This window comes from Erinaceus europaeus, chromosome 7 (assembly GCF_950295315.1).
Source record: "Erinaceus europaeus chromosome 7, mEriEur2.1, whole genome shotgun sequence".
NCBI lineage: Eukaryota > Metazoa > Chordata > Mammalia > Eulipotyphla > Erinaceidae > Erinaceus > Erinaceus europaeus.
In genome coordinates, this window is record NC_080168.1 from 16,016,658 (window position 1) to 16,044,449 (window position 27,792).

Sequence of the window (27,792 nt, forward strand, 5' to 3'; positions counted from 1 at the left end):
CTGTGGGCGGGTCTCAAGCTCAGATGGACAGATATCCCAGCTCTCCTGTTATTATATCTGCCTTCACCTCTGGGCATTTTTTTTTTTTTTTGCGCCCAGGGTCCTTCTCACCCCCAAGCAGTGGAGCACCTTGTTTTAGAAGATGGGGGGGGGGGTGTAAATAAGAGTGGTTTGGGAGTCGGGTGATAATGCAGCAAGTTAAGCGCACATGGCACAAAGCATAAGGACCAGCTGAAGGATCCTGGCTCGAGCCCCTGCCTCCCCACCTGCAGGGGAGTCGCTTCACAAGTGGTGAAGCAGGTCTGCAGGTGTCTTTCTCTCCCCCTCTCTGTCTTCCCCTCCTCTCCATTTCTTTCTGTCCTATCTAACAATGATAACAACAATAAAAAAAGGGGGGAGGGCAACAAAAAGGGAAAATAAATTTTAAAAAAATTTTAAAGAGTGGTTCAGGCGTTGGTGGATGGAAAACCACCTACCCCAAGTCCACCCCATGGCAGCAAGTAGCCCTTCCGAGGTCACTCGGCTATGACTACCATGTCCTTGGTCCACAGGTGGCTTCAGACAGCCTCTCTGCTCAGTCAGGCTGGCTCCTCAGCTAAGTCGCAACTTCTGGACTCTGACCCGTGGCTAGATAGCACAGGATGCCCATCCCATAGGACTTGTATCTTTCTACTATTCCTGAGTTCCTGTTCTTGAACCCTACGGCCAAGCCAGCTGATTACTGGCCTCGCCCATGCCCACATCCGCCACTCTGGGGTTGACTCACTGGTGCTCAAACACTCAGATTATCCTCCTGCAACAGGCTGCAGCCTTCACCACCCCCCTGCCCCCCCGCTTTGCCTGTCACTGACCCCTTCACAACTGGGAATGGAGCTCTGAAAACTTCCCCTCCCCTCCCCACACGGCACAAAACCATCTGGTCTCCCACAAGAATGTACGCTGCTCCCAAGATAACCTCAGCAACAGGCACTGGCTTTAGAAAGAATCTAAGGGGTCAGGAGATAACCCAGTGGATAGAACACACACCTTTTGTGTATGAGTCCCTGGGTTCAATCCCTGGCTCCACATAGGACCACCATGAACAGAAGCAAAGGGCACTTAGTGGGTGGTAGGGTGGTGCATTGGTGTCTCTCCTGTCTCTTGCACTGCTCAGCTCTGGCTCATCATAGTGGTTTCAGGAACTGAACCTGAGAACTCTGAGCCTCAGGCATAAAAGACATGTTGTGTAAACCACTGTGCTATTTCCCTGACCCTTTAAATATATATTTCTTGGGGGTTGGGTAGTAGTACAGTAGGTTGAGCGCACATGGCATGAAGTGTGAGGACCGGCGTAAAGATCCTGGTTCAAGACCCCAGCTCCCCACCTGCAGGGGAGTCCCTTCACAAGCGGTGAAGCAGGTCTGCAGGTGTCTACCTTTCTCTCCTCTTTGTCTTCCCCTCCTCTCTCCATTTCTCTCTGTCCTATCCAACAACGATGACAACAAGAATAACTATAATAATAAAACGAGGGCAACAAAAGGGAATAAATATTTAAAATAAAATAAATATATATCTTTGTTCAGCAGAGTTGTCACTCTGATTCTATGGCTTCACCTTTTTTTTTTTTACTTTTTTTTTAATCTTTATTGGATAGAGACAGCCAGAAATCAAGAGGGAAGGGGGTGATAGAGAGGGAGAGAGACAGAGAGACACCTGCAGCACTGCTTCACCACTTGCAAAGCTTTCCCCCTGCAGGTGGGGACCAGGGGCTTGAACCTGGGTCCTTGTGCATTGTAATTGTGAGCTCAACTAGGTGTGCCACCACCTGGCCCCTCAGCCATTTTTTTTATAGAGGGTGAGAAACAGAGGAGAGAGAGAGAGAGAAAAAGGAGACACCTGCAGCACTGTTCCACTGCTCATGAAGCATCCCTACAGGTGGGGACCAGGGACATGAATCCAGGTCCTTAAACAGCTCCCCTCTAAGAATATTTTTTTAAATAAAGTATTGGAGACTAAGAAAGACAATAACACTATCCCTAGACCAATATTTTTATTTTTATTTTAGATGGACTACAGTACTACTACACCACCCATGGGGCTTCTCCTGGTGCCATGTAGTACCAGAATTCAAACCCAGAACCTTATTCTTGTCCTACCAAGTAAGCTTAGGTATATAAAGATCGCACATGCACACACACACGCACACACATACACGCACACACACACGCACACACACACACACACACACACACACACGGCTGAGGTGGCTGCTTGGCAATATCACCTATCAAAGTCCCTTAGTTCACCCCCTAGTGCTGCATTTAAAAATGACAGCATTTTGGGGCCAGGTGGTGGCGCAAATGGATGACCACACATGTCACAATGTGCAAGGATGGGGGTTTGAGCCCCCAGTCTGCACCTGTAGGGGGAAGCTTCACGAGTGGGGAAGCAGGGTTGCAGGCGTCTCACTGTTTCTCTCCCTCTCTATCATTCTCTTCCCTCTCAATTTCTGGCTGTCTCTAGCCAATAAATAAATAATGAAAAGTGACAGCATTTTTTAAAGTTCCTAAGACAGGGAACCGAAAGATACCCTACTAACAGAAAGGCACCCTACTAAATGGAAGATCTTTACACAGCATATATAAGATAAAGGGCTAATACCAAAATGCTTAAAGAGCTCATAAAACTCAGCAACAAAAACCAAGCAAACAACTCCATTAAAAAATGGGACAAGGAGGGGGCCGGGTGGTAGTGCAGCAGGTTAAGCACACATAGTGCAAAGCGCAGGGACCTACGTAAGGAACCCTGTTGCACCTTCCGGCTCCCTACTTGCAAGGGGGTCGCTTCACAAGTGGTGAAACAGGTCTGCAGGTGTCTATCTTTCTCCCCCCCCCCCCCCCCCCCAGCTGTCTTCTCATCCTTTCTCGGTTTCTCCCTGTCCAACAATGACAGCAATAACAACAATAATAAGAACAACAACAACGACAAACAACTAGGGCAACAAAAGGGTAAAAAATAGCCTCCATGAATAGTGGATTCGTAGTGCAGGCACTGAGCCCCAGCAATAACCCTGGAGGCAAAAAAAAAAAAAAAAAGAAAAGAAAAAAGAAAAAAAAATCGACAAGGACATGGACAGAATCTTCCCCAAAGAAGAGAGCCAGAGGGTTACAGAGACATGAGAAAGTGCTCAAAGTTACTGATGATGAGAGAAATGCAAATAAAGACAACAATGAGATGCCCTTCAGACCTGTAAGAATGTCCTACAGGGAGTCAGGCGGTAGCGCAGCGGGTTAAGTGCACATGGCACAAAGGGCAAGGACCAGTGTAAGGATCCCGGTTCAAGCCCCAGCTCCCCACCTGCAGGGTAGTCGCTTCACAGGCGGTGAAGCAGGTCTGTAGGTGTCTGTCTTTCTCTCCCCCCTCTGTCTTCCCCTCCTCTCTCCATTTCTCTCTGTCCTAATAATGATGACATCAATAACAACAACAACTACTACAACAATAATAAAAACAAGGGCAACAAAAAGGAAATAATAAATATTTAAAAAAGAACAAGAATGTCCTACAGCGGAAAAGACAGAAGCAGCAGATGTTGGCAAGGGTGTGGCTATGCTGCTGCGGGAATGCAAACTGGCCCAGCCCTTATGGAAAACAGCTGGGAGACTTCTCAGAACACTAGAAATGGGCCTGCCCAATGGCCCAGCAGTTTCTCTCCTAGGGATTATCTCTCCAAAGGAAACAAAAATACCTACCAAAAGAGATCTCTGTATACCTATTTTCATAGCAGCATAGTTCATAATAGTCCAAACTTAGAAACAGTCCATATGCCCAATGACAGATGAGTGGCTGAGAAAGTTGTGGTATGTATACACAGTGGAAAACCATTGAGCTGTTCAAAATGCTGATGTCATCTCCATTGCCTTATCATGGATAGAACTTGAAGGTACCATGTTAAGTGAGACAAGTCCAAAAAAGCATGACAAATACGGTCTCACAGGTGAAACTTAAGAAACAAGAGCAGAGGGAGTCGGGCGGTAGCACAGTGGGTTATGAGCACGTGGCGCAAACTGCAAGGACCGGTGTAAGGATCCCGGTTTGAGCCCCTGGCTCCCCACCTGCAGGGGAGTCACTTCACAAGCAGTGAAGCAGGTCTGCAGGTGTCTATCTTTCCCTCCCCCTCTCTGTCTTCCCCTCCTCTCTCCATTTCTATCCAACAGCAATGACATCAGTAACAACAATAATAATAACTACAACAATAAAACAACAAGGGCAACAAAAGGGAATAAACAAAATATTTAAAAAAAAGAAAGAAAGAAACAAGAGCAGAAAGGGAAATCACAAAGAGAAACTTGGACAGGGTATGGTGTATTACACCAAAACAAAGACCTCTGGCTGGAGGGTGAGGAGAGAGGTATGTGGTGGCACATCTGACTGAGTGCACATGTTACAGTGCATAGGGACCCAGGTTTGAGCCCCCAGGCCCTACCTGCAGGGGAAAAGCTTTGTGAGTGGCAAAGCAATGTTACAGGTGTCTCCCTGTCTCTCTTCCTCTCTCTTTTTTTTTTCAACATTTTACTTATTATTGGATAGAGACAGAGATAAATTGAAAGGGGAGAAAGAAATAGAGAAAGACCTGCAGCCCTACAGCCCTGCTTCACCACTTGTGAAGCTTTCCCTCTGCATGTGGGGACCAGGGGCTTGAACCTAGGTCTTTGCTCACTGTAATCTTCTTCTAGCGTTTGCCCTGCTCACTGTAATGTGAGCACTTAACCAGGTAGCCTTCCCTCTCGATTTCTGGCTGCAAGGAGGAGGTGGAGAGGGCATTGGGATCTTGGTGCCTGGTGGTGGAAAAGGACCTATGTTGGAAATGAGAGTGTTTTGCACACACCCATCACAGAGAGATAAGAAATTGTACCCAGTGTCAACAACTGTACAATGAACTATTAACCCCCCAATAAAGTGATTAAAATAATAACAAAATAAAAAGTTTCAAACAATTTAAGACTTCTTAAGACTTCGTAGGGCTATTTTGATTCCATTTGTTCCATTTGAAATTAACTGCTCTTCCCTTTCTGGGCCAGAGGTTGAACTCAGTGAGAGAGCATATACTCACATGTACGAGGCCTTGGGTTCAACCCTGGTACCAAAAATCACAGTAATAATAATAGAAATCATTAATGTATACCCCATGCTAGCAAGGTCACAGTGGGGTTCAGAAGATCTGGTTCTTGCTCTGTCTTTGTCCCTCACTAGTTATGTCACATGAGGCAAGTCACTTCCCCTCTTTGGGCCTCAGGCAATGATAACATGAGTTGGCATTTATAGAGCACATTCCATACACCTATACTCCAGGTCCTGGGCAAAGTCTATCACCTGCACAGGACAGGATCATCTCAGTACTGCTGCAGGGATGGGCGGTCCCAGCACTAACTTGCCAGCAGGGCATAACCTGGGTTGGACAATGCGTGCACAGGCCGTATCTCTGTGACCCACCTCCTTCCTGCTGGGGTCCACACCCTCAGGGAGCTCGTCCACAGGAACATTGATCAACTGCTCCAGTGGGAAGATGGGGAGAGGCCCAGAATCGAGGCTGCTGTTGGCGTTGAACACGTCTGTTTTAGGATTGGTAATCTCCTGTGGAGGAAGGGGAAGTACCAGGTTACTATGACTGGTTGGTGGCTCTCTTCCAAGTTGCCTTTCCACCTGCAATCAATATGGATCCCAGGACACCTTCTTCAAGAAGCTCTCCCTGACCCTACCTCCCTGCTGCCTATACACACCCTCTCCAGGAGCACAACACATTGGGTTGGACCTAGGAGTTAAGGCTTGGTGGTCTGTGTCCAACCAGAATCAGTGTGTACAAGATGGTTCTTTTGTCCTCTGACTTAAGCCCTCCTGCATGACTCCCCTGCATGTTGGAGGTCTCCCCCTGGATATTCACCACCTGCTTATCTGCTGTAAACTGGCCTCCCTGGGTGCACTTGACCTTGTCCTAGTGAGTTGCTTGCCCCATCAGTCCACCATGAGCTCTCAGCTCGAGGGTGGGGCTGTCCAGTCATCTGCATTATCTGCTGACTTCCCAGGGGTGCTGTTGAAATGGTTCTTCTGTCCTGTAAGCATTTCTGCAGAATCTGCCCATTTCTCCCTTAGGAGCTTGTGAACTTCTTCTAGGAAAGGTTTGGGTTGCACAATTCCATCTCTGAGGCTTACGGGCTAAATGCCTCACAGTTAACTCCTAGCAAGACTGAAGGGGGTGAGGAAGGGGATGACAGGAGATGGCGCGCTTGGTTAAACACACACCAGGCATGAGGATGCAGGTTGGAGCCCCTACTCCCTGCCTGTAAGGTGGAAGTTTCGAGAGCAGTGAAGCCGGTCTACAAGTGTCTTAATTATTTATTTAATTGACACCAGTTATTTTTCTATATTTTTATTTGAATAGGACAGAGAGAAATTGAGAGGGGTGGGGGAGATAGGGAGAGAGAAAGACACCTGCAGAACTGCTTCACTGCTCTCGAAGCTTCCACCCTGCAGGTACCCCTGGGGTGATAGGATCTTTTTTTTTCTTTTATTATTTATTTATTTTATTTATAAAAAGGAAACATTGACAAAACCATAGGATAAGAGGGGTACAACTCCACACAGTTCCCACCACCAGATCTCCCTATCCCATTATCTCCCCTGATAGCTTTCCCATTCCCTAACCCTCTGGGAGCATGGACCCAAGGTCCCCGTGGGATGCAGAAGGTGGAAAGTCCATCTTCCTCAACTGCTTCCCCGCTGAACATGGGTGTTGACAGGTTGATCCATACTCCCAGCCTGCCTCTCTCTTTCCCTAGTAGGGTGAGGCTCTGGGGAAGCAGAGCTCCAGGACATATTGGTGGGTGCTAGGATCTTACCCAGAAGCCTCTTCTGCCCGAGAGTGGCTGAGAACTCGCCCTTCCCATAAGAGGCAGAGTTTCTTTCTTTCTTTTTTTTTATAAAAGATTTTATTTTATTTTTTTAATATTTATTCATTTATTCCCTTTTTCCCTAGTTGTTTTATTGTTGTAGTTACTGTTGTTGTTATAATTAATGTTGTCATTGTTAGATAGGACAGAGAGAAATGGAGACAGGAGGGAAAGACAGAGAGGGGAAGAGAAAGATAGACACCTGCAGATCTGCTTCACCGCCTGGGAAGCAACTCCCTTGCAGATGGGGAGCCGGGGGGCTCAAACTGGGATCCTTAAGCCACGTATGCTTAATCCGCTGCGCTACCGCCCAACTCCCAAGAGGCAGAATTTCTAAGGGGTCTGTTCTCTCCACCTGCCTGGCCTTTTTTACTTTTTTTAGAATAATTTTATATATTTTTTTATTTGCCCTTTTTCTTGCTCTTGTTGTTTTTTATTGTTGTTGTAGTTATTATTGTAGTTGTTATTGATGTCATTGTTGTTGGATAGGACAGAGAGAAATGGAGAGAGGAGGGGAAGACAGAGAGGGGGAGAGAAAGATAAGACACGTGCAGACCTGCTTCACCGCCTGTGAAGCGACTCCCCTGCAGGTGGGGAGCCGGGGGCTCGAATGGGAATCCTTAAGCAGGTCCTTGTGTGCGCTTAACCCACTGCGCTACCTACTGCCCAACTCCCCCATTTTACTTTTTAATAGAAAAAAAAAATAAACACTGCCATTATTTTTTTCCCCTGCCAGGGCTTCACACCTGCACAACTCCACCATTCTTAGTGAACACTTTCTTTCTGTTATCATTTTTTCCCAAAGAGAGGGTGAAAGACAGAGGAGAGACAGAGAGAGGGGAAAAAAAAATCACTGCACTGCTCCACTGCTCATGAAGCTTCCCCTTTGCCTGATGCTCCCATGTGAGGGCAGGAACTTGAACCCTGGCCCTCACACACAATAAAGTGTGTGCTCTACCTGGTGAGCTCCCTCCCAGCCCTCAAACTTACTACTTTTTAGGGGGAGGGGTCTAGGAGGTACACTTTGAGTAGGGTGCCAGATTTGCAGGTATGAAGCAAAAAAATTTTTTTCCCAGCACTACATATGCCAGAATCCTGCTCTGGTTCTCGTTCTCTCTCTCTCTCTTTCTCCCTCTCTCCCCCCTCCCTCCATCCCGCTCATAAATAAATAAATGAATCTTGCTTTTAATAAAATTGAGGGCCTGTGAAATATCTCTCCTGGTAGGACACCTGCTTCGTCATGCTCATCATGTATGAGTACTACAGCACCAGGGATAACTCTTTATCTCTCTACCTCTCTCTATCTGACCCACAGCAGTGAAAACCCAGCAACAGTCAAACTGGGAACCATCTCACTAGGGAGTGGAGGAGACAAAGCAGCTAGAAGCATTGAAACCAAAGAGCAAGAACACCCTCAAGAAATGGAAAGTGTGAGGGCTAGATAGTGGTGCACACACTATCTGTGCAAGGACCTGGGTTCAAAACCCCTGGTCTTCACCTACAGGGGAAAAGCTTCACAAGTGATGAAGCAGGGCTACAGGTGTCTGTCTGTCTCTCCCTCTATATCTACCCTTCCCCTCTCAATTTTTCTCTGTCTCTATCCAGTAAGAGAGAAAGGAAGAAAGAAGAAATGGAAAGCATGATAGGAAGGGAGGTACAGGCCTCTGTTATCCTCTCTGGAATTTTCTCAGCTCCCACAGGTCTGAGTATCAACAGTGAACCTCCACAGGGCCCAGACGCCTGCTCAGAACTCACAGCGGTGATGTGATCCCAGTCTCCAGGGTTTCCAAGCTCCCCCTTCACGTCCTCATAGGACTTGGTGTTCTGTGTAGAAAGTAAATGACACATTTGAGCAGAGAACACATTAGAACAGTGGAGGGAACAAAAGACCACTTTCCTTCAGGAGCTTAAAAATGGCTGGTCTCGAGCCTGGGGGGCTTAGGTAGGGCCTAGGGGAGACTCCCTGAAAAGGGGGGCTGGGTGGCGAATCTGGGCACTGACGGGGATGATTACCCAGCTTCATCCCACATGACTGAGGAGAGGACCAAGACTATTTCCCACCCTCAGCCACACGCAACCTTCAGAACCCTGCCTACGCTGTGCAGGATGTAGGGGACACTAAGGGACTTTGGGGTCACAGCATGAAGAACTGAAGGTGGTTCATAGTTGTGGGGCTAAGGTCCATCTCTAGCCCCCAGGGCCTGGCACCAAACATAACACATCAAGAATTGCAGTTAGAGGGCCAGGTAGTGGAGCATCTAGTTGAGTGCACATGTTACATAAGGACCCAGGTTTAAGGCCCCGGGGGAGAGATTTGTGAGTGGTAAAGCTGGGCTGCAGGTGTCTCTCTGTCTCTCTCCCTCTCTATCACCCCCTTCCCTCTTTATTTCTGGCTGCCTCTATCCAATAAATAAATAAAGGTAATAAAAAATTTAAAAAGAAAAGATGGTGGTGGGCTGGGGAGATAACATAATGGTTCTGCAAAAAAAGATGTTCATACCTGAGGCACCAAAGGTCCCAGGTTCAGTCCCCAACACTACCATAAACCAGAGTTGAATAGTGCTCTGGTAAAATACATATTTACATAAATATAAAAATAAAACAGCATCTAGATGGGTCACCTTCAGATTTGTTTAAATTGGGGCTAGGCGATGGTGCACCTGGTTAAGGGCACACATTAAAGTGCACCAGGACCCAGGTTCAAGCCCTTAGTCCCCACCTACAGGGGGAGAACTTCATAAGCAGTGAATCAGGGCTGCAAATGTCTGTCTCTTTCCCTCTGTATCTCTTCCCCCCTTCTCAATTTCTTTCTGTCTCTGTCTAATAGTAAGTAAGTAATTAAGTAAATAAATAAATAAATATTGCTCTGGAAGGTGACGCAGTGGATAGACCACTGGATTCTCAAGCATGAGGTCCTGCGTTCAGTCCCTGCCAGCACATGTACCAGAGTGATGTCTAGTTCTTTCTCTCTCTCCTCCTATCTTTCTCATTAATAAATAAATAAAATATTTAAGAAGAAAGAAAATAAATGTGTATCATATACATGAAAAAAGTTAAATAAATAAATAGATTTGTTTAAATCTGTCCTCCCAGTAGAGAGCTGGGCTAGAGAGCAATTCAGGCTTAATCCCAACATCAAATATACCAGATTTGAGCAGCCCTCTGGTTTTCTCTCTTTCTGTCTCCCTCTCTCTCTCTCTCTTGCTCGCTTGCTCTCTCTCTCTCTCTCTCTCTCTCTCACACACACACACACACACACACATACACACAACTAGTGTGGTGCACAGTTACATCCCTGTAACCTCATAATCTTGTAAACCATTATAAAGTCACAAATAAAACTAGAGAACATAAATAAAAAATAAACAAGTGGGTGGGGGTAGATAGCATAATGGTTATGCAAAGAGACTTTCATGCCTGAGGCACTCAAGTCCCAGGTTCAATCCCCCACACTGCCATAAGCCAGAGCTGAGCAGTGCTCTGGTAAAATAAATAAATAAATAAACAAACAAACAACTAAACTCATTTCACAACCACAGAGCTTCTAAAGTGTATTTGAGGCAACGAGTCTAAGCTCTCTGCTGCCTTAAGCTCATCTCTGTTGCCAGTCTAACCACCCGGAGTTGCCAGAGCAGGACTTAGCCACCTTAGCCTTCCTCCTTCCTGCAGAATTCTCACCAGGTCCCATTCTCAGGACCTGCCCTCGGCTTCCAGTTTAAGGAAAATCCTTCAAGTCAGAACTGTGTGTCTGACCTCTTTTGCTAAGAATTTAGCGCCAGGAAGACACAGATCTGTCTGTCTTTTAGAACTAATCTGGTTGGTTGGTTAGTTGGTTTGTTTGTTTTTGACCAGATCACTGCTCAGCTCTGGCTTTTGGCAGTGCTGAGGACTGAACCTAGTATCTCAGAGGCTCGGGGATGAAACTTTTTAAAAAAATATTTATTTATTCATCCCTTTTGTTGCTCTTGTTGTTCCATTGTTGTAGTTATTATTGTTGTTGTTATTGATGTCATCATTATTGGATAGGACAGAGAGAAATGGAAAAGGGAGGAGAAGACAGAGGGGGGGAGACACCTGCAGACCTGCTTCACTGCTTGTGAAGTGACCCCTCTGCAGGTGGGGAGCTGGGGGCTCGAACCAGGATCCTTAAGCCAGGCCCTTGTGCTTTGTGCCACCTGCACTTAACCCACTGTGCTACCACCTGACTCCCCGAGATGAAACTCTTTTTGCAGAACCTTTATGCTGGCTCCCAGCCTAAAAATGTTCTTTTTCTCTGCCATCTAGTACAACAGTCACTGGCATCACACATGATGAGTGGGACATCAGCTGTTAATCGTGTGGACTCATGACTCCTCACAACAGCCAACTCCACTCTTAAACATAACACCTGGCATACTTCCAGATCAACCAAGAACACAAAGCAGACTCTGCAGCCAGCCTGAGCATTGGGTGGGTTTCTTCTCCCCCAGTGGGGGGTGCAGTGGTCTTCCCATCAGCCTAGCAGGGTAATCTAAAACCCTCTCTGAGCCCATTCCAGATGTTTGTGCATCTGGAAGAGCAGGTACATTTCAGATGCCTTAAAGTAGCCACCCGGAAGGGCCACTCACACTCCACTTGAAGGGGTCCCAAGCCAGGAACCAGCCAGTGAAAGTGGGGGGCTCGTGGCCCTGCTTGACCACAATGATGGGCGTCTGAGGGTCTCGGCCACTGGGGTGGGTCTTGAGGTACTCTTGCACCGTCACAGCTGTGGCTTTCTTCTCCTCCTCGTTGGCTTGCTTCCCAATCCAGAAGAAGACCTGTGGGCCAGCTCAGAACCGTCAGCCCCACCTGGCCCCTGCAACTCCCACGCCTCCGGCCCAGCTGACTCTGACCCAGGTGACCTCAAGCAGGTCCCAGCTGCACTGCACTTTGCATCTGGGACCCAAGAGGTGGGACAGAAGTTCTGTCCTCAGATATGTATGCTGCAGATGTGTGACTCTCAGGCTTTCAGAGGTGCTCTTGCTGCCATGGGAGAGCAGCAGGGCTCTGAAGTGGCCTGGGACGTGGCATAGTAGATAAAATGCTGGACTCTCAGCCATAAGGACCTGAGTTCCATTCCTGAAAGCGCATATGCCAAAGTGATGCTCTGGTTCTCCTTCTCTTTCTCATAAATAAATTAGTAAACAGATAGATAGACTGGGCCTGGGCAGACCTGGTTGAACCCACATGTTACTATGCACAAGGATGTAAGTTCAAGCCCCTAGTGTCTACTTGTGGAGGGAAGCTACTACAAGTGTTGAACCAGGGCTGCAGGTATCTTTCTTTCCCCTTCTCTGTCTCCCCTCCCCTCTCACTTTCTGTCTGTCTCTATCCAACTAATAAAATTAATAAATAATGTATTTAAAAAATTTATTAGATAGAGACAGACATAAGTTGATAAGAAAAGGGGAGATAAAGAGAAAGGGATATACCTGCAGCTCTGCTTCACCATTCATGAAGCTTCCCTTCTGCAGGGAGGGATGGAGGTTTGAACCTGGTTCTTTGAGTACAGTAATGTGTATGCTCTACCAGGTGCACCACCACCCGACTCCAATATTTTTTTACTATTATTACATATGAGAGAGAAAGAGCAAGAGAAGGCTTCACATGAGACAGAGAGAAAGAGCTAGAGAAGCTAGAGAACCACTTGGGTATATGCAGTACTGGGGATTGACTTGGGAACCTCAGGCATAAAAGTCCAAAGTTCTACCAGTTGAGCCTCTTCCCCAGCCACAAATAAATGAATCTTTTAAAAAGAAATTGGGTTTTGGGTAGAAGAACGCATCCCCTACCCCCTCCTGCATGTTCTTCTACTTAAACTCCTGGGCCCATAATGCCACATCCAGAGAAGAAGGACAGGGGAGCTGCCCCTAGCTCTGAAGTCACCCGCTCTTGGATGGCCAGGGAGCTCCCCAAGTCTTAGTCCTACCTGATCCCAGACGTCCAGGAGGAACACGTCGTCCTCCTCCAAGTCATCCTGGCTGAAGTCAGGGATCTCTGTGGCCAGGAATCGCCCCGTCTGGTTGGAGCATTCAAAGAGCCGGGGTGTGATGACCTGGGTCTCCTCCTGCAGTCTGGGAAGGCCAGGGGAGGTGAGGGGAGGGAGCATAGAGCTCAGGGCTCCTCCCACTGTTCTAGGGCCTTGGGGGGGGGCATACACTGCTTTTCTAGAAATGCATTCTAGTCCTACTGGGATTTTCTTCCATAGCCCAGTTAGGACATGCTTTCTGGTATTGTCCCTCTGTCCCACGTACTGATTCAAACAAGCTTTGTTTGCTTGTTTGTTTTTGTCACCAGGGTTTTTACTGAGGCTCCATTACTTGTGAAGCTTCCCCTTTGCATAGTAGTGGCTGGGGGCTTGAATCCTGGTCCTCTCAACATCTTTGTTTGTTTTTAAATATTTATTAAGGAGAGAGAGAGAGAGAGAGATATCAGAGCATTACTTTGGCACAAACAATGCCAGGACTTGAACTCAGGACGTCATACTCTCAGGTCCACCTCTTGCACCACAGTCCTCTCACATGTTAAAGTGTGGGCTTTAGGGGCTGGGCAGTGGTGCACCTGGTTGAGCACACATGTTATAATGCACAAGGATCCGGGTTCAAGCCCCCAGTCCCTACCTGCAGGGGGAAAGCTTCATGAGCGATGAAGCAGTGCTGCAGGTGTCTCTCTGTCTCTAACTCCCCTTCCCTCTCAATTTCTCTCATCTGTATCCAATAAATAAATGATTAAAAAAAAAACCTGTTTTAGGGGGCTGGGTGGTAGAGCAGTGGGTTAAGCGTACATGGTGCAAAGCGCAAGGACAGGCGCAAGGACTGAAGTAAGGATCCCAATTCGAGTCCCCGGCTCCCCACCTGCAGGGGGGGTCACTTCACAAGTGCTGAAGCAGGTCTGCAGGTGTCTATCTTTCTCTTCCTCTCTGTCTTCCTCTCCTCTCTCAATTTCTTTCTGCCCTACCCAACAACAACACCGATAGCAACAATAACAATTACAATAAGGGCAACAACAAGGGCAACAAAATGGGAAAAATAGCCTTCAGGAGCAGTGGACTCCGAGTTCCAGCGATAACCCTGGGGGCAAAACAAAACAAAACAAAAAAACCCTGTTTTTAAAAAATTGGGAGTTAGGCGGTAGCACAGCAGGTTAAGCGTATGTGGTGCAAAGCGCAAGGACCAGCAGAAGGATCCTGGTTTGAGCCTCCGGCTCCCCACCTACAGGGGAGTCACTTCACAGGCGGTGAAACAGGTTTGCAGGTGTCTATCTTTCTCTCCCCTCTGTCTTCCCCTCCTCTCTCCTTTCTCTCTGTCCTATCCAACAACGAAGACAGACAACAACAATAAAACAACAAGGGCAACAAAAAAGGAATAATTTTTTTAAAAAGTGTTTTTTAAAAAAACATTTAAGAATGAATGAGCTGTAAATGATTATTTTATAAACTGATTAATCATTCTATGGACATATTTAAATAATGATAATAATAAAATGTGTGCTCTAACTGGTGAACTATCTCTCAGCCCCATCCCCCTTTTGTTTCTCACCTGGGGGATCATGATTGTTCATATATATATATATACCAAAGCACTGCTCAGCTCTGGCTTGTGGTGCAGGGGAGTGAACCTGGGACTTTGGAGCCTCAGGCATCAATGTCTCTTTGTGTAACAATTATGTTATCTACCCCCACACAGTCATGATTCTTCTTTAGAAAAAGATCATCTGGGTGGGGGCAGGAGATAACTCGCCTAGTAGAACACACATCTTGCTGTGTGTGTAATTCTGGGTTCAAGTGTTGGCACCACATAGGAGCCCCAGGGGCAGCGCCAAAGAAACTCTATGAATAGTGGAGTGGCATTGTAGTGTTTCTTCTCTTTCTGTCTTTCCTTCTCTTATTTATCTCTCTTAAAAAAAAAAAATAACAATAAGTGGCCCGGGAGGTGGCACAATGGATAAAGCATTGGACTCTCAAGCATGAGGCCCCAAGTTCAGTGCCCAGCAACACACATACCAAAGTGATATCTGAATCTTTCTCTCTCTTCTCCTTCCTTTCTCATAAATAAATAAATAAATAAATCTTTTAAAAATTAACAATAAAAATTGATATGAAAATTCACCTGAAATCTGATCATTTTGTTAAAAAAAATGTTAAGTCACGGATTAAAAAATGGAGCTGTGTGACCTGGGAGGTAGTGCAGTGGCTAGAGCACTGGACTCACAGACCTGAGGTCCCTAGTTTGATGCTGGGCATCAAACTCTAGTTGTCTCCTTCCCTTTCTCAATAGTTCATTATTTATTTATTTATTTATGCATATATTTATTTTGCCACCAGGGTTATTGCTGGGGTTCAATGCCTGCACTATGAATACACTGCTACCAGCAGCCATTTCCCCCTCATTTTTGTTTGACAGGACAGAGAGAAATTGTGAGGGGAGGGGAAATAGAGAAAGGGAGAGAAAATAGACACCTGCAAACCTGTGTCACCGCTCATGAAGTGTCTCCCCTGCAGGTGGGGAGCAGGAGCTCAAACCTGGGTCCTTATGCATAGCACTATGTGCACCTGAGTGTACCACCACATGGCCCCTCATTAATTTGAACAAACAAACAAACAAACAAATGAGGGTCCAAGTGTCGGTGCACCTGGTTGAACACACATTAAAATACCAAGAACAAGGGAGTCAGGCGGTAGCACAGCGGGTTAAGCGCAGGTGGTGCCAAACGCAAGGACTGGTGAAAGGATCCCAGTTTGAGCCCCCGGCTCCCCACCTGCAGGGGAGTCACTTCACAGGCGGTGAAGCAGGTCTGCAGGTGTCTTTCTCTCCCCCTCTCTGTCTTCTCCTCCTCTCTCCATTTCTCTCTGTCCTATCCAACAACAATGACATCGATAATAACTACAACAGTAAAACAACAAGAGCAACAAAAGGGAATAAATAAGTAAATATAAAAATTATTTTAAAAAAATACCAAGAACCCAGGTTCAAGTGCCCAGTCCCCACCTGCAGGGGAAAGGCTTGGCAAGTGGTGAAGTGGGGCTGCAGATGTCTGTCTCTTTCCCTATCTCCCCCTTCCCTCTTGATGTCTGGCTGTCTCTATCCAATAAATAAATAAAGATAATGATAAAAACATAAAATCTATTAAAAACAAATGAACTGGAGAGATTACTCCATAGTATTGTGGCTTTGCAAGGTCATGAGTTCATTCCCAGGCATGGCAGGCTGGGCTCTGGCTTCATTTGAGGGGGAGGGGGTACTCCACTAGCCCAGGCCCTGCCTGCACTGCCTCCTCTGCTTGTGAACTTTCAGTGCCAGGCCTGGGCAGCCCATGGTGACCAGCACAGCTGCAGTGCCCCCCATGGGCCAGGGGACATCCCTGATTCTTCCCCAAACCCTGGGAGTTTAGAGACTGGGGGTCCCAGCCTGTGAAGAGGCAGGGCTGCAGGTTGAGGACCCCCTGGTTACCTCTTGCTGTTGGAGTAGGGCGCCTTCCCGCCTAGGGCCACCCAGAAGCTGCTGGGCTCCTGTCCTTCCACCACCACTTGCTTCTCCGTCCGGGAGATGGTGTCAGCCACGAGCTTGGCCATCTCCCGCTCATCACCGCTGCAGCCCTGGAGGGGACACCAGCTCAGGCCACTCCCCCTCCCTCCCACCATGTCACTGGACTCACACAGGGACAGCACCCCCACCCATACCCCCCCAGGGTGGGAGAGAGACTGATCCCTCATTACAGAGAGAAGAGAGGCAGCACTCTGCAGAGGCAGAACAAGAGAGAGTTGAAGACAGAAACACAGACTAGGGCTGGGGGCCTCACTCGGAGGCTTACTGTACTGGACACCCAGGGTTCAATTCCCAGCACCTCACAGAACACCATGGGGGGAGCCGTAGTGCCTCTCCTTTTTTCTTTTTTCCTCTCCTTTTTCTTTTTTGATTCCCTCTCTCTCTCTCTCTCTCTCTCTCTCTCTCTTTCCTTCCTTCCTTCCTTCCTTCCTTCCTTCCTTCCTTCCTTCCTTCCTTCCTTCCTTCACCTAGAGCACTTCTCAGCTCTGGCTCATGGTAGTGCTGCAAATTGAACCTGGGACCTTGGTGCCTCAGGCATGAAAATCTTTTTGCATAGCCATGGTGCTATCTCCCTAGCCTTCTCCCTCCTTCTCCATCTGTCTCTCCGGCCTCTCTCTTATCTCTGAAAGAGAGTAAAGTAGGGACATGAAGATAGCTCAGTGTGTTAGAGCACAGGACCCAGAGGTCCCAGGTTCAATCCACTGCCCACCAGAAGCCAGACGGAGCAGTGCTCTGGATTCTCTTGTTCTGTCTCTCATAAAGATATTTTTCTAGTGTGGTCCAGGAGGTGGCAGTGGGTAAAGTATTAGACTCTCAAGCATGAGGTCCTGAGTTCAATCCAGGGCAACACATGTACCGGAATGATGTCTGGTTCTTTCTCTCTCTTCTCCTATCCCTCTCATTAATAAATAATTAAAATATTTTCAAATATTTATTTATTTCCTTTGTTGCCCTTGTTGTTTTATTGTTGTTATTGTTGTTGTAGTTGTTGGATAGGACAGAGAGAAATGGAGAGAGGAGGGGAAGACAGAAAGGGGGAGAGAAAGACAGACACCTGCAGACCTGCTTCACCGCCTGTGAAGCGACTCCCTTGCAGGTGGGGAGCCGGGAGGCTTGAACCCGGATCCTTACGCCGGTCTTTGCGCTTTGCGCCACCTGTGCTTCACCCACTGCGCTACCACCCGACTCCCAAATAAAATATTTTTAAAAAGATATTTTTTCAGTTTACTTTTGTAGAGCTGGAGCCTTGCACTTGCATGAGTTCATCGTTCCAGGCCACTTTCCATTCAAAGAGACACAGAGATGGAGAGACCCCACAGCAGTGGAGCCTTGCCCAGTGCCCTGGCACCTTCCATGTGATGCCTTCCCATGAGGTCCTAACCTGGGGCTCAGCCTGTGAGCTATCTCCCCAGTCAAATTAATTAGCAATAAAAAGAAGAAGAAGAAGAGGAAAAGAAAAGAGGGTTGAGGAGGTCTTATAGCAATATTATGAATACGGGAGACCTAAGTTTATTTCCTGGCCCCATATTAAAAAATAATAATGGGGGTCAGGTGGTAGCGCAGCGGGTTAAGTGCACATGGCACGAAGCGCAAGGACTGGCGAAAGGATCCTGATTCAAGCCCCCGGCTCCCCACCTGCAGAGAAGTCGCTTCACAAGCGGTGAAGCAGGTCTGCAGGTGTCTATCTTTCTCCCCTGCTGTCTCCCCTTCTCTCTCCATTTCTCTCTGTCCTATCCAACAACAACAACAGCAATAACAACAAGGGCAACAAAAATGGGAAAACTGGCCACCAGGAGCAGTGGATTCGTAGTGCAGGCACCAAGCCCCAACAATAATCTTGGAAGCAAAAAAATAAAAGTAAAATAAAATAATAATAATAACAACAGACTGGGGCTAGAGATACAGTATCATGGTTCTGTAAAAAGACTTTCTTTTTAATATTTATTTAATCCCTTTTGTTGCCCTTGTTGTTTTATTGCTGTAGTAATTGTTGTTATTGTTGTCGTTGTTGTTGGATAGGACAGAGAGAAATGGAGAGAGGAGGGGAAGACAGAGAGGGGGAGAGAAAGACAGACACCTGCAGACCTGCTTCACGGGCTGTGAAGCGACTCCCCTAAGGTGGGGAGCTGGAGGCTTGAACCCCGATCCTTACACCGGTCCTTGCATTTTGCACCGCCTGTGCTTAACCCGCTGCACTACTGCCTGACTCCCATAAAAAGACTTTCATGTCTGAGGCTCAATCCCTAGCACCACCAGAAGTCAGAACTGAGAGTCTTCTGGTTAAATTAAAAAAAAAAAAAAAAAAAAAAAGCAGGCCAATACTGACACAGAGACAACACTAGCAGAGACAAAAGCAAAAGCAGGAGAGAGACAGAGAGACTGGGGCTCTGAGGTCTAGGCAGGGCCAAGTCAGGAGGGGGCAGGGCCAGACACCCTGGGGAGCTAGAAGCAGGGGATCTTGGTCCAGAAGCCCCCGCAGGCCCAGTTAACTCTGCCGGAACTAGGGTACCCTCAGACCCACTGGGGACAGACGGGAGGGAGGACCGCCGCACACACCTTCCCGCACCACAAGAAGCAGCAAGACTGGGTCTTCAGGACGAAGACATCGTTGGAATTGAGGGAAGCAGCTCGGGCTGGGACCTCGAAAGCCTTCGTGTTGTTGTCATTGGTCCCCCGGACCTGGAACAGCCTTGTGGAGGGGATGGGCTCAGTACTGTTAGCCCGGGAGGTGCCTCCCTGCAGAGAGAGTGAGTGAGAAGCCAGTTAGTAAAAAGAGAAGGGGGGATAGTGGTCCGGGAGGTAGCACAGTGGATAAAGTGTTGGACTCTCTAGCATAAGTTCCTGAATTCAATCCCCAGCAGCACATGTACCAGAGTGATGTCCGATTCTTTTGCTCTCTCCTCCTATCTTTCCTATTAATAAATAAACAAAATCTCCTAAAAAAAAAAAAGTGGTCTGGGAGGTGGCGCAGTGTTGAATTCTCAAGCATGAGGTGCTGAGTTCAATTCCCTGCAGCACATGTATCAGAATGCTGTCTGGTTCTTTCTCTTTCTCCTTCTATCTTCCTGAAAAATAAAATCTTCTTAAAAAAAAAAAAAAGTTAGGCTCCTAAGATGAATAAGGGCCCCAGGCCAAATCAAATCAATGGAGTTTACAATCAACAATATTTATACCTCTTTGCCATATTAGGGAGCTACTCTCTTCCTTGATCCAGCTTTCTGTTCTTTTTCCAGCCATGACATCGCCTCCCCAGACAATAATTTGGATCCACCTGCATATCAGATTTCAGGCTCGGGGGGGAAAAAAAAAAGCTAGTATAGCCACAGGCCCTTTGGAATATAACTAAAATATGCCTACTAGCTATCTACAAAATGGAGGGCCCCCAACTCTTCATCTGCACTATTCCAGCCTTTAGGTTCATGACTGTTCAACAATTTGTTTGGCTTTGTATGTTAACTCTCTTTTCAGCCACCAGGTTCCAGATGCTAGCATGATGCCGACCAGACTTCCCTGGACAGATGACCCCACCAAAGTGTCCTGGAGCTCCGCTTCCCCAGAGCCCCACCCTACTAGGGAAAGAGAGAGACAGGCTGGGAGTATGGATCAACCTGTCAAGGCCCATGTTCAGCGAGGAAGCAATTACAGAAGCCAGACCTTCCACATCTGCATCCCACAATGACCTTGGGTCCATACTCCCAGAGAGATAAAGAATAGGAAAGCTATCAGGGGAGGGGATGGGATACAGAGTTCTGGTGGTGGGGATTGTATGGAGTTGTACCCCTCTTATCCTATGGTTTTGTCAATGTTTCTTTTTTATAAATAAAAAAAATAGAAGCCACTAAAAAAAAAAAAGTAGAAGTGAGGCTAAAGAAGAAGAGAGATTGAGGTGAGGTCTGCCTGCACCTCCAGAGCCTCTCTGAGACACCATCCCCAAACATGGCTTTGGTCACAACATGCCCCTGCTCAAGAACCTTCAGTGGCTCCCACTGCTTCTGGATTAGAACTCAGTTCTTCCACATAGTCTGTGGAGGCACCAGATAGTGAAGATGGCCTTTAAACACAGGCTAACAGCGGGCCTCCTCTTCCATCAGAATATATATATTAATTTTTTATTATTTTTATTTATTGGATAGAGACAGCCAGAAATTGAGAGGAGGGGAGATAGAGAGACACCTGCAGCCCTGCTTCACCACTTGCAAAGCTTTCCTCCTGCAGGTGGGAACCGGGGGCTTGAAACCTGGTTCCTTGAACACAGTAACATGCGCTCAACCAGGTGCGCCACCACCCAGCCCTCCATCAGAATATATTACAAGTACCTGGGGAGCTAGCACAATGGTTTATGCAAAAGACATTCATGCCTGAGGCTCTCAGTTCCCAGGTTCAACCCCAGACACCACCATAAGTATGGTTTAGCAGGCAACTGGATCTGGTTTCAAGCCCCCAGTCCCCACTTGCAGAAGGGAAGCTTCATAAGCAGTGAAGCAGGGCTCAGGTGTCTCTCTTTCCCTCTTTCTATCTACCTCTCCCTTCTTATTTTTTCCCTTTCCAGTCAAATAAAATCAATCAATAAAGAATATTTAAAAGAAATAGATATGAGCTGGGGGTAATAGCATAATGGTTTTGCAAAGAGACTCTCATGCTTGAGGCTCCAACGTCCTAAATTCAATCCCCCACACCACCATAAGCCAGAGCTGAGCAGTGCTCTGGCAAAAAACAAAACAAAATAAAACAGCACGGCATGCCCACTCCATGATATTTTTTTAAATTAATTTATTTATTAATGAGAAAGATAGGAGGAGAGAAAAAGACACAGACATCACTCTGGTACATGGGCTGCAGAGGATTGAACTCAGGACCTCATGCTTGAGAATCCAATGCTTTATCGCTGTGCCACCTCCTGGACCATCTGATTTTTTTTTAATTGTTTCTTATTTATTTATTTATTTATTTTCCCTTTTTGTTGCCCTTTTTTTGTTGTTATTGTCGTAGTTATTATTGTTGTTGTTACTGATGTCATCATTGTTGGATAGGACAGAGAGAAATGGAGAGAGGAAGGGAAGACAGAGAGGGGGAGAGAAGCAACTCCCCTGCAGGTGGGGAGCTGGGGGCTCGAACCAGGATCCTCAAGCTGGTCCTTGCACTTCATGCCATGTACGCTTAACCCGCTGTGCTACCACCCAACGCCCACCCCCTGATATTTTATGGAGGGCTAGGACCTTAGTAGGTTCTCAATAAACAGATTGTTGCTTAAGCAAATAATGAGAGGTCTGTTCTGTCATGTTGGAAGCAAAGGGCAGCAAATCTTGCCTGACTCCACTTCTTGTGCAAGGATCTAGTTAAGCCATGTTTCTTCAAAAGCATAGGACACTAAAGACAACCATTTCGGAGGGTGTGTGTGGGTGGGCAATAGTGTATCAAATAAAATACACATGTTACCATGCCTAGGACTGAGTTCAAGTCCCCAGCCTCCATCTGCCATGGAGGAAGCTTCAAGTGTCTCTCTCCTCCCCCCTTTAAAAAAATATTTATTTATTTATTCCCTTTTGTTGCCCTTGTTGTTTTATTGTTGTAGTTATTATTGTTGTTGTTGGATAGGACAGAGAGAAATGGAGAGAGGAGGAGAAGACAGAGAGGGGAAGAGAGAGACACCTGCAGACCTGCTTCACCGCTGTACGCTTAACCCGCTGTGCTACCACCTGACTCCCTCCCCCTCTCTCTCTCTCTCCCTGGGATGTGGAAACAGTACTTGGCCATGACAAGTGTTCGTTACATGTTTTGTTTTGGGGGGTTCTGGAGCTCAAACCCAGGGCTTCACATGTGTGAACCATGTGTTCCAACACGAAGCCACAGCCCAGCCTCCTCCCCTGTGTTGTATGACTTGAGATTTATTTCTGTTGCCAACTCCACACAGGTCCTGGCAGCTAGGTCCTCCCAGGGTTTTGCCCCCCCACCCAGGGCCCCCGCACCTGGTAGACCACCATGCGGCCCTTGAAGATGGACATGAGGTGCGGTGGCTCCTTGCCCATCGGGACCCGGATCTGGACGGCCTCGTCGTTGTACTGCTGGTCCAAGTTGACAGCCTGGTAGGCCGAAGCTGCGATCTCATCCTGGCTGGCCTGGGCGCCCTGGAGACCAGCAGGACAGAGGGGCACCTCAGAACCCTCCAAGTTCTGACCCAGACCTCACATCAAACTCCAAATCTGCCCCCAGGTCACATTCCTGCCCCTTCCTCACTTGCCATCTGAGCAAGCAGAAATTGCATCTCAGAAACAGAGAGACACCCGCACCCCTGCTTCACCACTCCTGAAGCCTCCCACCTGCAAGTGGGGACCAGGGGCTTGAACCTAGGTCCTTGTGTGCTGTAATGTGTGTGCTCAACCAGGTGCTCTGCCACCTGGCCCCCAAAGGCAGAAACTGAAAGACAAACCCAATTTTAGAAGGTTGTATCTATGGGGTCTCAGCTCCAGGATGGAGCAGGGGTGAGGCCCCCCCCCCTTCAGCAGTCAGCAGAAGTATGCAAGCTGGGGGCATGGAGGAGGGGCACCCAACCTGCCAGATGTAGAGCAGGTAGTGCTGCTTCTCCCCGATGAGGTAGGTGTAGAGCAGCAGGTAGCAGTCACCCCCGTAGAAGTGGCCCCGCCACTTGGGGTCCACGGGCACCATCTCCAGGTCCTCGATGCGCCAAATCTAGGACCGGGGTCAGGCAAACATCAGGCACCAGGTGCCCCCCCGCAGGCCCTCCCCACCCAGCCAGGCCCCACTCCTTGCCCCTTACCTGCACGTCCCCGCTGCCATCATCCACCATCTTCTGCTGGGCGGCCACCTGGGGCTGGACATGCATGGACATGGCATCAAACTTCACCTGCTCCACCTTGGCTGGGGGGTGGGGGAGAACAGGACATGGACTGTCACCTGCTAAGGTCCCCCAGGCCCTCACAATGATCCTCAGACTTGTTTGATGAATAGGGAGACTTGGGGACTCCCCCAAATTCTCAGAGCCAGAGCACAGCAGAGTTGAACCCAGAGCCCTAGCTACCAGCCCCTAAGGCTTGGATCAGACAAGTGCCCGTGGGAATCTGGTGCTCCACCGAAGCTTCAGCCTAGTCCAAATCCCCCTCAAGCACTGGCCCTGTCCCCCAGCTCATCAGGGAGCGCAGCTAAGATTATCTGGGGGTGGGAGGGGACAGCGGGGGGGGGGGTGGTGTGGCGGCCAGAAAGCTCCAACCCCACCCCAAACAAGGAAAGCTCACTCCCACCTCCCTTTGGGGAACCACTCTTGATTTATCCATGCTTTCCCCCAGCCCAGAACCAACCCTGCATGGACAAGGGAGATTGGGAACCTTATAGGAGGCACAGTGGTGACAGAGGAAGCTCTGGTGCTTCTCTCTATCTCTCTCTATCTTCCTCTTCTCCCCTTCTCCCTTTTCAGGCAGTAAAATCACACATGAGTAAGGCCCGAGTTCCACCAGAAAGAAAGGGTCAGGTGAGGAGTCGGGCGGTGGCACAGAGGGTTAAGCACACGTGGCGCAAAGCACAAGGACCGGCGGAAGGATCCCGGTTCAAACCCCCGGCTCCCCACCTGCAGGGGAGTCACTTCACAGGTGGTGAAGCAGGTCTGCAGGTGTCTTTCTCTCCCCCCCTCTTTCTTCCCCTCCTCTCTCCATTTCTCTCTGTCCTATCCAACAACGACATCAGCAACAACAACAATAAGAACTACAGCAATAAAACAACAAGGGAAACAAAAGGAAAAAAAATATATATATAGAAAGGGTCAAGTGGTGGCACCCTTGGCAGAACAGATATGTGACCACATGCAAGGACCCAGGTTCAAGACCCTTGAACCCCACCTGCAGGGGGGAAGCTTCACAAGTGGTGAAGGAGGGCTACAGTTGTCTATCTCTCTTCTATTTCCTTCCCAATTTCTTTCTTTCTCCATTTCAGCCTTAAAAAATGAACTTCTTTAAGGGGTCAGGCGGTACCCCCCCGCGTTAAGCGCACGTGGCGCGAAGCGCAAGGACCGGCATAAGAATCACGGTATGAGACCCCAGCTCCCCACCTGCAGGAGAGTCGCTTCACAAGTGGTGAAGCAGGTCTGCAGGTGTCTGTCTTTCTCTCCCTGTCTTTGTCTTCCCCTCCTCTCTCCATTTCTCTCTGTCCTATCCAATAACGAAGGACATCAACAACAACAATAATAACCACAACAAGGCAACAACAAGGGCAACAAAAGGGGGAAAAAATGGCCTCCAGGAGCAGTGGGTTTATAGTGCAGGTGCCGAGCCTCAGCAATAACCCTGGAGGAAAAAAAAAAGAAGAACTTATTTAAAAAAAAAAGAGGAGAATGAGAGAAAGAAAGGAAAGAATTGTTGAAGGCAGGCAGGCAAAGGGAAGGAAGGAAGGAAGGAAGGAAGGAAGGAAGGAAGGAAGGAAGGGGACACAGGGAGTAAAGCCCTAGATTCTGAAGCATAAGATCCCAAGTGACATATGCCAGAGTGACACTCTATTTCTCTCATAAATAAATAAATAAAATCTATAATAATAATGTTAATAATGATGATGATGAAAGAAGGAAGGAGGGTAGGAAGGGAGGGAGGGAGGAAGAAAGAGCAGGGAAGTCTCACCCACAGAACCCACGCTGTGGGTCGTGCCCAGGCCCGAGGTGCGGTTGGGCACTGTCCACTTCTGGAAAAGCTGTTGGAAGACCGCGGACTCGGCCCCGTCATTCTGCACCTCCACCTGTGTGCTCTGCGGGTACTGCTTCGCTTTGATGAAGTTCTGGGGAGAGCAGCGGGTGGCTGGGGCTGTGAGTACCACCCCCAGGGACCGCTCACGCCCCAATGCTCCTGGCTTCAAGCCCAGTCCCCACTCTGACCCCCCAGCTAACCCTGCTTCAGCCCCAGACCAAGCAAGTCTACCTGCAAACCCTTCCCACCATCTAACCCTGACCCCCAGCCTCTGTCTACAACCTTGAACTTCACTCCCATCCAACACTGAGCACAGGGCAGTTGAGGGCTGCTGGCTCCACCCCATGAAGACCCCAGACTCCACAAGGAGCCATGCTGACCCAGCACCCCCCTTTTCGTAGGCAGCTCAGCTCCCATGTCTCCTAACCAAGCTCAAGGTTAGGATGTAGGACCCCAACACTCCAAGGAGCCCCCAGTTGCCCCAGCATGCAGCAAAGCCCCAAGATGGCTGTATCAGGGGACCCTGGGACCACCACTGCCTTCCCAGCTGAGTCTGCCTCCTGCCAGCTCCTCAGTTCTGCCCCTTGACTCCGGGCCTGGCCCAAAGCCCCACCAGCGCCTGGTTCATGGCCTCCTTCTTCTCCTGGGCATTGGCTTTCTTGCCCTTCCACACGAAGATCTTCAACCCGCCCTGGTCCAGGATGTAGCAGTCCTGGGGGGAGAGTTTGGGGTACTGGGGATACTGGGGGTGCTGGGGGAGGGCGCTTCATGCTGGGGGAAGGAGATGCAGCCTTCATGTCCACCCCAGCCACTAGCTTTGGTCCCATCTGGGGACTAGTGGCATGGATGGGAGGCCCTGGAGGTACAAGGGCCCTCTCACCTCGTGGTTGAGCAGGTTTTGGGTGAGTGGCCGAGTGGTGATCTCTCTGACAACCAGCTTTCCCTCTGAGTCAGACAAGCTGGGGGACCAAGGTGTGACATTAGCAAGAAGGGGAAGGAGGAGAAGGGGACCCATCTCCACCCACCCGTACCCAGGCAGGCACCTGCTCCTGGGGTCCCAGCCCTGCACTCACTGGTATAGCTTGAGGTTGGCCTTGAGTGCTGGCTCTACCAAGTTGTCTGGGATGGCGGCCTTGAGCTCCCGCCGCTGGCCCAGCACGTAGTTCATGATCTCCATCAGCTGCGGTGAGTCCTTCTCGCTCTCGCCATCCACCACAGCCACGTATGTGCGCCCGCCTCGTTCCTGGTCACGGATCTCCTTAGCCAGGTTCATGCCCTACAGGGGAGTCCACGTAGGGGGGAGGGGGACAGTCGTCACCCCAGCGCAACTCATGCCCTTTACAGCCCAGAGAGGTAGAGAACCCACTTTGAATGTAAGTGAGTGAAACATCTGGGAAGCAGGCTTCCTCACTGGAAGGAAGGGTCCTGCGTGAGAGTGTTACAGAGATAGAAAGGAAGCACTACATAGACAGGGAGAGATAAAGAGGGGAGGGAAACCACAGCGCCTGTCATGCACAGAGCTCCTATGCGATACTGGATCTTTACACACGGTCAAGTGAGACAACTCCTTCACTGGGTGAGCTATTTCCCAGCCCCCACACATCCCATTCATTAATTAATTAATCATTATCACCAGGGCTTTGTACCTGCATGATTTCACCACTACCTAGAGACTCTTGTTTTTCCCAGATAGAAAGTCAGAGACAGAGAGGGAGAGATGGGTGGTCTGGGAGGTGGCACAGTGTGTAAAGCACCGGATTCTCAATCATGAGGTCCTGAGTTCAATCCCTCGCAACACATGTACTAGAGTGATGTCTGGTTGTCTCTCCTCCCTCTCTCTCTGTCTCTCCACCTATCTATCTTCTTCATGAATAAATAAAATCTTTTTTTAAAAAAGAAAGAACAAAAGAAAAAGAGAGAGGGAGAGACTGGCAGAGAGAGGAGAGAGATCAATGCACTGCTCCACAGCTTGTGAAGTTTGCCCTCTGCCTGGCGCTCCCATGTGGTGGTTGGGGGCTCAAATCTGGGTCCTCACTTATGGAGAAGTTTGCACTCTACTGGGTGAGTTATTTAAATTGCAATTTTAAGGATATGCCTACTTATGTATTTCTTTATTGAGAAAGACAAAATGAGAGAAGGGAAAGGTGGAGTGAGGATCAGAGTCCAGCTCAGCTCTGACATAAGCTGGTGCTGGGGATTGAACTGGGGATTTATGGCGCCTCAGGTATGCAAGTTGCTGCTCAAATGGACTAAGCTGCCTTTCTGGTCCTTTCATTTTTTAAAAAAAATTAAGCTATAGCTTATGAAAGAGGGGGGAATGGCCTGGGAAGTGGTGCAGTGCATAAAGCAATGTATACTCAAGCATGAGGTCCTGAGTTCAATCCCCAGCACTGTGTGTCCCAGAGTGATGCTCTGGTTGTTATTCTTTCTCTTTCTCCTTCTGTCTCTCTCATAAAGCCCAGCTTCTCCCCTCCCCTCTCCTCACTCCTCAGTCTCTCCCTTCATGTCTGTCTCCCCATTGAATTGTCTGTGGACACCAGAGCCAGGGCAAAACCCTGCCCTCTTCACCTACCTCTGGGCCGCAGTCCATGACAGGGGCTCGCATGGACACCCCTGACTCCAGGT

General features: G+C 48.5%; 1 protein-coding gene across 2 annotated transcripts in view; it reads right to left on the reverse strand.

Annotated features, from left to right (window-relative positions):
- Positions 1-27,792, reverse strand: part of VIL1 (villin 1) — a 42,566-nt gene that overhangs the window by 4,177 nt on the left and 10,597 nt on the right. For both annotated transcript variants that reach the window (XM_016187044.2, XM_007519877.3), the window contains 13 exons: positions 26,241-26,443; positions 26,048-26,126; positions 25,781-25,879; positions 25,105-25,258; positions 23,262-23,362; positions 23,036-23,173; positions 22,453-22,611; positions 19,043-19,222; positions 16,391-16,536; positions 12,871-13,015; positions 11,531-11,719; positions 8,679-8,747; positions 5,470-5,610 (listed from right to left, as the gene is read on the reverse strand). In XM_016187044.2, coding sequence (XP_016042530.1) covers positions 5,470-5,610; positions 8,679-8,747; positions 11,531-11,719; positions 12,871-13,015; positions 16,391-16,536; positions 19,043-19,222; positions 22,453-22,611; positions 23,036-23,173; positions 23,262-23,362; positions 25,105-25,258; positions 25,781-25,879; positions 26,048-26,126; positions 26,241-26,443 — 1,803 coding nt within the window. The remainder of the gene's footprint in view (positions 1-5,469; positions 5,611-8,678; positions 8,748-11,530; positions 11,720-12,870; positions 13,016-16,390; positions 16,537-19,042; positions 19,223-22,452; positions 22,612-23,035; positions 23,174-23,261; positions 23,363-25,104; positions 25,259-25,780; positions 25,880-26,047; positions 26,127-26,240; positions 26,444-27,792) is intronic.